The sequence below is a fragment of the Lepidochelys kempii genome, chromosome 14 (genome assembly GCF_965140265.1).
Source record: "Lepidochelys kempii isolate rLepKem1 chromosome 14, rLepKem1.hap2, whole genome shotgun sequence".
NCBI lineage: Eukaryota > Metazoa > Chordata > Testudines > Cheloniidae > Lepidochelys > Lepidochelys kempii.
In genome coordinates this window covers 15,322,746-15,335,535 of record NC_133269.1, presented here as the reverse complement: position 1 = coordinate 15,335,535, position 12,790 = coordinate 15,322,746, and the positions used below count along the sequence as shown (strand labels likewise).

Genomic DNA, 12,790 nt, shown 5'->3' with positions numbered 1-12,790 from the left:
ACTTCTGGTTTGTAAATACTGCCCTCGCACTGGGCTGAGCGGAGCGGGGCCGCCCTTGCCATTCCATGCCATGCCCCTGGCTGGCCACTCGTTCTGGGGACTGACCTCTGTGTGCCATGCTCCATTGCCTCCAATGGGGGCCCACAGATATGTTTGGCGCCGGGCCTACAGAAGATTAATCTGGCCCTAAAAGCAGGTCTACACAGCAGCTGGGGTAGGTGCTTCCCACCACTGGTAAACAGACATGCACTGGCTCTGCTCAAGTTAGTGCACTAAAGACAGCAACGTGGCTGCAGCAGCATGGGCCACCCATGCAAGTACATCCTCTGGGGGTTGGGCAGGATTGTACTCTGGCAGCTAGCCCATGCCACCAAAGTGACACTACTATTTTTAGCATGTTAGCTGCGGCAGAGCTAGTGAATGTCTGTCTACCTGCATTGGGAAGCACCCTCCCAACTGCCGTGTAGACATAGCCTTACTTGTAGTTACTGCATCAGCATATCCCACTCATATAAGTGGCACTATGAATTTATATGTACAAAATGGATTCACATTTAACCTTTATACAAGAATGTGCAATAAGAGAACTAGGGTGGGAATACCTTGTGTCTGTTCTGTGACCAGATTTTATGTTATATAGTATTAGCCCTCAAAAGCAACACGTGTAGTAGTACTTAAATATGATTAACAGACATAAGAGATACAACCTGACTGCACTGATTAGATACTGTAGACTCTCAACTGAAATTAGATAAAGAATCTGAGCTGTTACTAGTCCCTTCCCAGACAAGTTCTTATCTGGCATTATATTTGAGGACTTTTGAAGAATAAATTCATGAAAGTGCTAAAGAACAGAAACTTAAGTGTTCATGAAGCTTGACCTTCATGTTTAACAAGGACCATTCACGAGCAATAGAAAACATTCTTAACCTCTTGGCTCCTCAAAGTCATAACCTCTGACATGCCAAACCCTAAGTCTGACTTTTTAGGACCTGCCAGTCTTATGGAGGTCTCCATTATATCTAAAGTTTGCTTCTCTGAAACCCTTTCTATTATCGCTCTACAGGTAATAATGGAAGACACCAAGATTTATAGCCATATCTTTGCTGGGAAAAAAGTGTAAAAAATGACAAAGGATTCCTTGCTAGAAAAGCAAACTGTAGATTCTCCTAGCAGTAAGTGTTTCCAATCAATCCCTTGCTAACAAAGAAGAGTGTATAAGGGGTCATTTTTGCTTAAATACTGAGACTAACTACAAATAATAAATTACTAAAAAGTAGTGTCTTAGACAGAAAGTCACCATCTTGTAAATATCACATTTTCCTTTGTAGGACTAAATCAAATACCACCACTAAAGTCAGAAAGCATCACATAAAGCAGAGAAAGATATAACTGTGAAGGTATTCTTGGCATTTTACGAACAGGCAGACAAGGTTCCCTAACTAAATAGAACTCTTCAAGTGCTGGGTGGATACCAGTGCTCAGAGAGGGCTGTTCCCTGTTTGCAGAAAATGGAACCTCTACAAAAACCTGGATGTGCAGCTTCCGACTGGCAGGACAACAGCACAGTCACATTTGCCACAAGAGCTACCTATATAGCCTGCCCCATTTGAATCCCATGTACTCACTTCTGCATTAACCAATTGAAATATGGCCAGAGAACAGGACACCTAAAATCTAATCGTGGCTCTGACAGAGACTCCTTCAGTGCTGTCAGCCAAGTCACAGCTTCTCCCTCTCAGTCCCTTCCCAGGTGACACCGTTGGTAAAATGGGAATAATATTTACTTCCTTCATAGAGGTGTTGTGTGAACATGTGTAGCACTTTAAAGACTTAAAACACTGTGAAAGTCCTATGTATTAGTCACAGCAAGACTATGGTCATACTGAAAATCTCCTCACTCCCTCAAAGAGAAAATGCTAGTAACCTGTTTTCTCATGGACAGACCTAAAACCAAGAATGTGGTATCTCAAAGCCCAGGAATGGCCTGTGAGCTTAAGACATGCACACGTACAAATATGTTTGCATCAGACTGCAAACAAAAAAAAACCAAAAAAACCACAAAAAAACCCCAGCTTTGATTTACCAAATACGAAGGCAATCCACCTCTGTTGTATCTAGCTTTTCCATACATACCTGAATGAACCTTCCCTCCTTTCTCTTCAGTGACTATGGACAGATTTGCTCTTTCATGCTTGTTTTCCTTAAAGCTCATTTGAAGAGCCCACCATACCTTGTTAAACTGGAAAAGGTCACGCTTGAGCCTCTCTCTTACAGGATCATGTCCGTGTCTCAAAAATCTTCTCATTTTCCCTCTTTAACCACCTGGCACCAGAAACCTAGTAAAAAAGCAAAATCATGTTTAAACAAGTGGGATTTTAGAGTGTAAAAAAAAAAAACCAATCAGAATTGGGTCCTTTATTTTGTTTCAGCAAGTAACACGGAATTCATCAGGCCTGGATGAGACAGCACAGCTATATGGGGAGTTAACAGGGACTAAAACTCAACACCGCTGCAGCACACTATCCCAGATAGTAGGATTTGGTTTGCATAATCCCTTTTTCATGCTACTCAATTCTAGAATCCTTGGGGCTTTTAAAAAACAAACAATGCAGTTTACTTTAGATAAGTTATTACCAGCAGGACAGTGGGGTGGGAGGAGGTATTGTTTCATATTCTCTGTGTGTATATAAAGTCTGCTGCAGTTTCCACGGTATGCATCCGATGAAGTGAGCTGTAGCTCACGAAAGCTCATGCTCAAATAAATTGGTTAGTCTCTAAGGTGCCACAAGTACTCCTTTTCTTTTTGCGAATACAGACTAACACGGCTGTTACTCTGAAACCTAACTTCCAGAGTTGGTGGCAGCATAGACTAGTATCAGTTTTTAACCCAGATAACCCTATGGCTACTGAGCTGAGGAGGGGAAAGTAAACATCTTAGGCTGGCATTATGGGTATAGCATAAGGAGCTGGTGTTGCCTGGAATGTAGTTAGGTTAATTATTAGCCTGCTTCTGTAAATCATCAAGCTTAATCCTCTACTAAGGGGGAAGGGGGAGAGAATAGTGCACCTGTGCCTCAGTGCAGTGCTACAAGAAAGTATAGTGCTCTGTACCTTGTAAATTCCACCACTTCACCAACATTTTATGATCCACTCAGAGCACCTAATGCAGAAATAAAAAGCCCTGCCCTAGCATACCAGCAACACCACTTGGGACAGCAGGATATGGATTCTAGTATTCAGCCAGTGCAGCAAAGATAGCACCTTATGTCACTCTCCAGGACAGAAAGGAGTACAGCAAATGGGTAGAACCTGAAGATTCAGACCTAGGGTGTGGATTTTTCCCAAGGAAGGGGTGTGTACATATGTGGAGCAAGTTGGAAATTTATACTGTGATTAGGTTTCAGAGTAACAGCCGTGCTAGTCTGTATTTGCAAAAAGAAAAGGAGTACTTGTGGCACCTTAGAGACTAACCAATTTATTTGAGCAAAAGCTTTCGTGAGCTACAGCTCACTTCATCGGATGCATACCGTTATAGCAATTACCCCCAGAACAATCCCAGAGCTCAACCTGCAATATCTCTAATCAAACACACAGTACATTTTCAGGTTCACAAACAAAAGGAAAGGAACCCACCATGATCTCCTCGCTGCCCCAGTATCTAGAGATATCAACAGGTACCACCTAATCATCAGCTTTCCTTGAATGATCCCTTACAATATGAGCTAACTACTTATGCAAAACAATCTGTTCCACCTTGCATTTTGCTGAGATACTGGGAGCACCTTTCCCAGGCCTGAAGAAGAGCTGTGTGGCTCAAAAGCTCATCTCTCACCCCAACAGGAAGTTGATCCAATAAAAGAACAGATTTAATAATTTTATTAAGATAATGTTGAAGTAAAAAGAAAACGGTACAGAGTTCAAGCATAGAAGTTTCTGGTTATCAGGGAATAAGGTACAGATTATCAAGGGGTGCGAAATTCGGTTAGGAACGGGTGGCGTAAGGAATACATAATCTGCAATCTCCCCGATTGGGGGTAAAAGTTTAACCGGTCCAAGTACAGACATTGAGATATGGGGGTATGTTGTCCATATAATGGCTATGTTCAGGTGTGGAGTATGAGTGGATACGATGATGGGGATGGATCTACCCTCATTTGGTGGGATTTAATGTTCAGTGAGTTTATGGTTCCAGTTCATATGGTCCAATGGAAAAAAGTCTCTCAGTCCCTTTCCCATAGTTGATGCACAATGTCATACCGGCTCACACCTCCTGGTACTGTCGGTGGCCAGTGATGTGTTCGATGTAGATGTCCCTGGACCATCAGATGGTGTCCGAGACCGTGAGGCGCCGCATGAGCCATGCGTAGCATCGACTGATCCCACAGGTCTGCAGCACACGCTTGTTGCAGGGGTCCCAAGCACCCAGGGCTCAGACGACCAGGGCATCCATCTGCACCTTGTAGCCCTTCGCTCTCAGGGTATCGGCCAGAGGGGCGTATTTTTGCAGCTTACGAGCTCGGGCTTCGCGGAAGGCCGGGGTCCTGATCTCGAACGAGACCGTGATGTCGACAAGGAAGATCTTTTTCTGGGCCTCGTCGGTGACTACCACGTCAGGTTGCAACTGGCTGTCAGTACCGGGGATGGCGCAGTTCATGGCGACCTCCCCCAGGCGCGGTGCAATGGCTTTTACTAGGCGGTTCTGGATGGCGTGGCGCAGCTGCTAGGCTCTGTAGCGGGGCTCGTAGCTGCACAGGACGTGGGGCAGGGTCTCGTTGGAGTAACCGCACCTCCTGCAACGCTCGTCTCGGTTCCCATGGTGGACGGCTCCGTTGAGAGGGACGCAGTTGAGCCGGGTGTGGTTAATGAACCGCCAGTCGGCAAAACGGGTGCAGCTGCCTCCAGCGAGGAAGTGGTTGCTGGCATCCCACTTGCTGGTCAGTTGGAAGGCTTTACCCTGGTCCGGTTTACGCTTCAGGGCTTCCATGTACAGCGAGTGGATGGCTGCCTTCAGGGTCCTCTCCAGCATGCCCCTGGCACTCAGGGCGACGATGGTGTTGTCCTCAGACCTGATCTCCGGCACCAGGACTCCCAGCTCCTGGCGCTCCTCGCACCACTCCCAGCGGCAGCCGATGCGCTTCCCCAGGCGACGCGTGACATTGTGAGCGCAGGACCACAGTGAAGCGATGTCGCGCCAGTCCCGTCCGAATTTGCCATCCAGGGAACCGCTCAGGAAGCTGGCGGTGTCTTGGTTGTAGGGGGCTCTGCCGATCCGCTTTGTTGCGTCATGGAGGGCGTTTGCTGCGATGTTCCTTACCATGGCGTCGGGACATGTCAGCAGGCGGAAGGCGTGGGTGATCACCGCGATGTCACACAGGTCACCCATGCGGGGGACATTGGCACCGTCATGCCTGTGGGCAATATAGACCAGCTCATTGTTGGCTCTCTGGGGAAGGAACAGCCACTTCTTCACCACCTGCCGGACGATCTTGTCTGCCTGGTTGAGGGGTACCTCCGCCACGGGGGATCCCCTTAGGACGAACGAGATGTGGTGGATCAGGAAGGTTTACCTGACACATCTTGTCTCTTTAACATCCTGCGACCAACACAGCTACAACTACACAGGATACAGCTTTCCAATTGTCATTCCTGCATGCTTTCTTCCCTATCCATTCCCTACTGACAGAGAAGGGAGAGTAAACCTGAGCTGCTTGGTATATTTGCATGATTGCGGTAGAAATGAAAGCCATCAGAGTACTAGCAGGTATGAAGAAATGATGCCTAGCTGTCTGACACAGAAACCTTGACAGCAGGGAATATCAAAATAAAATGGGAGAGGAGCATAGCCAAAAAGCAGGAACACATTTAAAAAACAAAGTCTCTGCAAGATGATCTGAAAACCTACACCAAATAAATCTAAGATTAGAGCCCATGTAACAAACCTTTTCACCAGGTTTGCTTGATACAATTCTCAGAGACGAGTACAACATCTGTACACAGCTCTCTCCATGGATCAGCGTTCACCTTGCACTCCCTGGCCCAAGACAGGGAAGCAAATGATCCAACCATCGGACCAAATCTGGTGATGAATCCTGGTCACATGCCACCTGAGGCACATTGCGCATACGCTAAGAAGTGAGCAGCGGCTCTAGAAGTGGCTCTGTTGTGCTAGGCAAGGAAAGAGTATCACACCCATATGCAGCAACTTTGGCCTTAGCCAGACAGGAAAAGTAAAAATGGGAAAGGGTGTGTCTCTGGCAATCAATATCCTGGGCCTCTGAAACCAGGAAAACCCACACAGAAACTTCAACTAGTTCAAAGTAACTGGTTTTACAAGTATGAGCAAAGGAGACTTCCATGTGCCAACAAGGCAGCACAGAAAAATACTCACAGTAAACAAAGGCAAGAAGGCAAAGGAAAGAGGAGGGTTCTTTTCAAAGGATAGGTAAATACAGCTGCTCACGTCCTGTAACAAAAGTTTAGGAATGATTAATTGCATCCAACACATGCTGCTTATACATGCTTATGCCAAGAGAGGTAGCATTCACAATCCAGCCCACAACGACCTGTTAAACCAGCTAAGGAACCTTAATAATAGCTGGCATCAAGGAATCTTATAGCAACTGGCACCAAGGTACATTACCATGCAAACTGATGCACACTGCAGTCAAAGGAGATTTGCCAAAAAGAATGAAGATTCCACATTATCTGTATCATCTTGTCTCACAGGTGCATATTTCCTTTTTGCCAGCCCAATTTCTCTCGGAAATGCCCTTCTCTGATGTCTTACATAAAACTGCAGCCCAACGTGTGCTGCAATTATAGAACATAGACACAAATACCATTCACTGCAGACAGCATGTGGTCGTAGCTGTGGCCACGAGTAGCCAGAGTGGAGCCTCTGAAGCCACATCTGCTTTGTGTGGAGTTGATGCTGTTGTATTTTGCAGGGAATTAAAGCCTAAGAGAAAATGCAAGATCAGCCGATTTACCAGAAGTTATGTGCTCCTTAGCAGCACTACATCTTCTCTGGGTAAAGGCTGCTTCTCAGCTGAAGAGAATCTGAGGTCAGCTCATCTGCAAGTAACAATACCCCAGATTCCAGTCCATCTTGACTGTGAACAAGTTGAAACATAACATGTGACAGACCAACCACCTTGCAGCCAGGCTCATAATGGGCCACTTAAAGCTAGTTCCTTTAGCGTCCCTGGCTCTATGCTCAGACAAATATTATGAGATGCCCTCCTCCGCTGCGTTCAATTAGACTCAGCCACAAGCCTATTACTATTCATTGTTCACACAGTATGGCAGGGCGAGTCCAAGCTGCGAGAGGATCCTGTTTCCACTCAATACAGACACACAGACAGCTATTACAATCAAACAGACTTTTAGATGCCAAAAATTCACAACAGGTTGATACTTAAGCGAAGAAGGCAGAATGTTCATATGCAGCTTACATGTGTGTTTACTCAGAGAACACAGGATGGGCGTAGAACAGGGCAGAGAGAGTACTCTTCCCAAACAGCCTTTGTGCAGGTTGAGTCGCCATTCCAACTTCTCCCCTTGACAATAGTTCAAAGCTTGGCAAATGATTCAAAGATGCTCTCTAGGGCATATCAAGACCATTTAGAGATTTCAAGGCTTTAGGTCTCCTGCTTGTTGTTCTCTCCCCTCTCTTCTCCTCCACCCCATGGGATCCTCCCATGTGAGATTTCAACAGTAAGGCACTGCTTCTGTTAAAAAGGATAAGCAGCAGCAAGCCCTTTTCCCCAGCCAAGCTTTGTTTACACCACAAGGATTTACTACTCTTATTGCAGCAACTGCCAACAAGGCCTCATCTATACTAGATTTTCTCTAAACTACCAAAAGTTTCCTAGCGTTCCTAGGACCAATACAGCTCTGCCAGTGGTAGCAATGGTGGGAATGCTACAGTAGACTCTCTCTCAGCAAGGGTTAGATGACAACAGCCAGCCTACACTAGCAGTTCAGCCATTATTCACAATTGCGGTAGAAGTGCGAGGATGTTTAGGAAGAAAGGCTAACACAAACATGCCCCACCTATGCCACTGCATGAACAGGAACAACGGTGTAAGAGTTAGGGTATATATGCCTTAGACCAGGTTTTCATGATCGCCACTGTAATAAAGGTGCTGATTTTTACTAGAAGTTCCAGCATCTAATGACAGTTCTATGCATCAGATGGTGTGTAGCCCCCTTTAAAAAAAAGAGTTTAAATCTGGTTGAATGACTCCTGAGATAAACTCTAGTGGGTGGTTTATTGGGAGGGGGAATTCAAAGAGAAGATAGACTATTGTAGGCAATATTCTCCTAGAGAGAGAGAGAGCATGTCCAGAAGAAAAGAGAACCAGACTGCAAGTTAGGAGTTGTAAATTCTACTCCCAATTCTGCCATTGACTTGATGTGACCTTGGGCAAGTCACTTCACCTTTCTGTCTCAGTTTCTCTATAATGCTTACTCACTTAATTCACATGTCGTTGTGAGGATCCGTTCTGTCTTTACAGAGCTTTGGACTACTCGCATATGAATGCCAAGTACTGGTTGTGAGAAAATGTATGTTTAAGTGATTTCTAGTTCTTCAAAATGAAATTTTATGAACTTACCCAAATGGAAGTAAATATTAGCAAAATTATTTGCATCAGTACAGCAAGTGTCATGGAGAGCTACTCCTTATCTCTAAAAGGATCCCTTAACATTAGAGAGCAAGAGAGCTGCACTCAGCTACTAATGTTTAAGGTTACTGTGTTTAAGTGAGCTCAACTCTCCAGGCACAGGTAATAAAATCTGCTAGAGGTGGTCAAGTGCAAAGTGGTAACTGAACTTAAGCATACCATTTCCCACTTTTTAAGCTTGTAAAAGGGATCAATATAATTTAATGATACAATCCCTTGCTGTATTCTAAAACTCAAATATTCATCACTGGCACAGTTACCATCTATGTTCAAAGAAAAGGAGTACTTGTGGCACCTTAGAGACTAACCAGTTTGAGCATAAGCTTTCGTGAGCTACAGCTCACTTCAGCGGATGCATACAGTGGAAAATACAGTGAGGAGATTTTATATATACACAAAGACCATGACAAAAAAATATAGATTGTAAGGAGAGTGGACGCTTCCTCAGCTCTCATCCCCTAATGCCCCTACTCTACTTGCGCTATATTGATGACATCTTCATCATCTGGACCCATGGAAAAAAGGCCCTTGAGGAATTCCACCATGATTTCAACAATTTCCATCCCACCATCACCCTCAGCCTGGACCAGTCCACACGAGATCCACTTCCTGGACACTACGGTGCTAATAAACAATGGTCACATAAACACCACCCTATATCGGAAACCTACTGACCGCTATTCCTACCTACATGCCTCCAGCTTTCACCCAGACCACACCACACGATCCATTGTCTACAGCCAAGCTCTATCTACGATACAACCGCATTTGCTCCAACCCCTCGGACAGAGACAAACACCTACAAGATCTCTATCAAGCATTCTTACAACTCAATACCCACCTGCTGAAGTGAAGAAACAGATTGACAGAGCCAGAAGAGTACCCAGAAGTCACCTACTACAGGACAGGCCCAACAAAGAAAATAACAGAACGCCACTAGCCGTCACCTTCAGCCCCCAACTAAAACCTCTCCAATGCATCATCAAGGATCTACAACCTATGCTGAAGGACGACCCATCACTCTCACAAGTCTTGGGAGACAGGCCAGTCCTTACCTACAGACAGCCCCCCAACCTGAAGCAAGTACTCACCAGCAACCACACAACAGAACCGCTAACGCAGGAACCTATCTTTGCAACAAAGCCCATTGCCAACTGTGCCCACATATCTATTCAGGGGACACCATCATAGGGCCTAATCACATCAGCCACACTATCGGAGGCTCGTTCACCTGCACATCTACCAATGTGATATATGCCATCATGTGCCAGCAATGCCCCTCTGCCATGTACACTGGGCAAACTGGACAGTCTCTACGTAAAAGAATAAATGAACATAAATCAGATGTCAAGAATTATAACATTCATAAACCAGTCGGAGAACACTTCAATCTCTCTGGACACTCGATTTCTGATCTCAAAGTGACTATCCTTCAACAAAAAAAACTTCAAAAACAGACTCCAATGAGAGACTGCTGAATTGGAATTAATTTGCAAATTGGATACAATTAACTTCGGCTTGAATAGAGACTGGGAGTGGTTGAATCATTATACTAAGTGAAACTATTTCCCCTTGTTTATTCCTCTTCCCCCCTCCCCCCGCCACTGTTCCTCAGACATTCTTGTTAACTTCTGGAAATGGCCCACCTTGATTATCACTTCAAAAGGTTCTCTCTCCCCCCACCCCACTCTCCTGCTGGTAATAGCTCATCTTAAGTGACCACTCTCCTTACAATGTATATTTTTTCATGGTCTGTGTGTATATATAAAATCTCCTCACTGTACTTTCCACTTTATGCATCCGATGAAGTGAGCTGTAGCTCACGAAAGCTTATGCTCAAATAAATTGGTTAGCCTCTAAGGTGCCACAAGTACTGCTTTTCTTTTTGCGAATACAGACTAACACGGCTGCTACTCTGAAACCCATCTAAGTTCAGGGTGCACTGATTTAAATCAAAGCAATTTAAATAACCAATTTTAACAATGAATTAAATCAGTAAGCAGAAAACCTTGTTAAAATCATTGATATTAATTGTGTTTTGCATTTGTACTTCTTGTCCTAAAGAATAGTTATCAATTAATGAGACTCAATCATAAAAACATGGTGGAATTGCAACTAAATATAGCCTTTACACTGAACATGGTGCTTCTTATTGCAAACCAGCAAGATATATTACATCTCTACCCATGTATTTAAGCAATCATAACTTATTTACATTTATTCAGATTCTTAATTTTTACATTTTATTATGTTAGAAAATGGTGAATAATGCATTTTTTTATTTACTAGATCAGGGGTCGGTAACCTATGACACGTGAGCCCATTTTTAATGGCATGCTGCTGTCAGCCAGGGACAGCAGCGTCCCATTAAAAATCCTGCCCGGCCCGGCCCACTCTTCTCCACCTACCGCTCTCTCCTTGCGGGGCAGGCAAGCTTCCTCCTCCCCACACCTCTTCCCCCAGCCTGCTGGGTTCCTGCCCCTCCTTCTCTCCCCCCTGTGGCCGATCAGCTGACGACCCTTGCTACGGAGGGGGAGGGGGAGATGGAAAAGCAGAGCCCCAGCCCGCTCTCTGCTCCAGGGACCTCGGGGAAGGGGGTGGAATCAGCATATCCCCTCCAGCCCCCTGCCGTGAGCTGCACAGGGCAGGGGGCTGGGAGCACCCGCACGACCCTAGCCCACACCCCCAGCCCTCCGCCCTCACCCCCACACACACCCCCAGCCCCGTACCCTGACCCCTGCACCCCCCAACCCCAGCTCTGACTCCAGCTCCCCCCACATATCCAGCCCCCCAACGCCCTGTCCTGACTCCTACACCCTCCTCACACACCCAGCCGCCCCACACCCTGACTTTTGCACCCCCACCCCAAACGGGAGCTCCTGCACGCACACATGCACACACACATACACATTCCCACCTGCACCCCTCGCACCAAATGGGAGCTGCCCAGGTAAGCACTCCACACCCAAACCTCCTGCCCCAACCCTGAGCCCCCTCCCTCATTCTAGCTCCTGGCCAGACCCTGCACCCCAACCCCCAGCCTGCTCCTTCACCCCCAGCCCTGTTCTCAGTGCACTCCCACCCTCATCTCTGTGCAGACAGAGAAAGAGAATGGGCCAGAACCAGGGAGAAACTAAGATACCTACTCTATGCGGACAGGGCCGGGACTCCAGACCAACAGCGGGCTGAGGGGGGCCAGCAGCCGAGACCCTGGCTGGCAGGAGCCGGCGGACGGAACCCCAGACCGGCAGCGGGCTGAGCAGCAGACCGGCAGCGGGCTGAGCAGCTCAGCCCACTGCCGGTCTGGGGTCCCGGCCACCAGCCCCACTCAGCCCGCTGCCGGTCTGGGGTTCTGGCTGCCGGCCCCTTGCCAGCTGGGGTCCCAGCCACAGGCCCGCTCAGCCCGCTCCCGGCCTAGGTGAACAGAACCCCAGGCCAGCAGCGGGCTGAGCGGGCCGACGGTGTAAGATCAGCATTTTAATTTAATTTTAAATGAAGATTCTTAAACATTTTGAAAACCTTGTTTGCATACAACAATAGTTTAGTTATATAATATATAGACTTATAGAAAGAGACCTTCTAAAAAACGTTAAAATGTAGTAATGGCACACGAAACCTTAAATTAGAGTGAATAAATGAAGACTCGGCACACCACTTCTAAAAGGTTGCCAACCCCTGTAATAGATGATTAATTTTTACCTATGCTTTGTGTCAAGCTCTATTCGGATGGGAATTCAAGTCCAATTAAGAATGCCAGAAACACCACAGCATTTCAAAGTTGGTTAATTAAGTAAATAAATCTACTTTAAATGTGCTGAATACATAAATGAGTGTATCAAAACACGTTTGGCATTTAAAACGGATTTATTAAACAAAGGAAGTATTACCTGTAGTTCGTGAAATGAACTGATTGTGACGAGAAACAATGTTTTTCAAGATTTCAGAACGAGTAGATCATAGATTAGAATAAATTTAGGCCTTAACGTACATGGTATTAGTTTCAAATAGTTTTTTAAATAAAAAAACCAAAAAATCTATTTTTATCCACTCTGCTATAATTTATCCAAGCTGCTACAGCAACAACTGGTTGCCAAGTGAGA

At 45.8% G+C, this 12,790-nt stretch overlaps 1 protein-coding gene across 4 annotated transcripts in view; it reads right to left on the bottom strand.

The window, feature by feature from the left end:
• Positions 1-12,790, bottom strand: part of LLGL2 (LLGL scribble cell polarity complex component 2) — a 62,675-nt gene that overhangs the window by 44,073 nt on the left and 5,812 nt on the right. For 3 of the 4 annotated variants that reach the window (XM_073312131.1, XM_073312133.1, XM_073312134.1), the window contains exon 2: positions 2,234-2,339. In XM_073312131.1, the coding sequence (XP_073168232.1) occupies positions 2,234-2,308 (75 nt within the window). In that variant the 5' untranslated portion in view covers positions 2,309-2,339. Of the gene's footprint in view, positions 1-2,233; positions 2,340-6,391; positions 6,467-12,790 lie in introns of all 4 variants that reach the window. The other variant, XM_073312132.1, reaches the window with a different exon arrangement.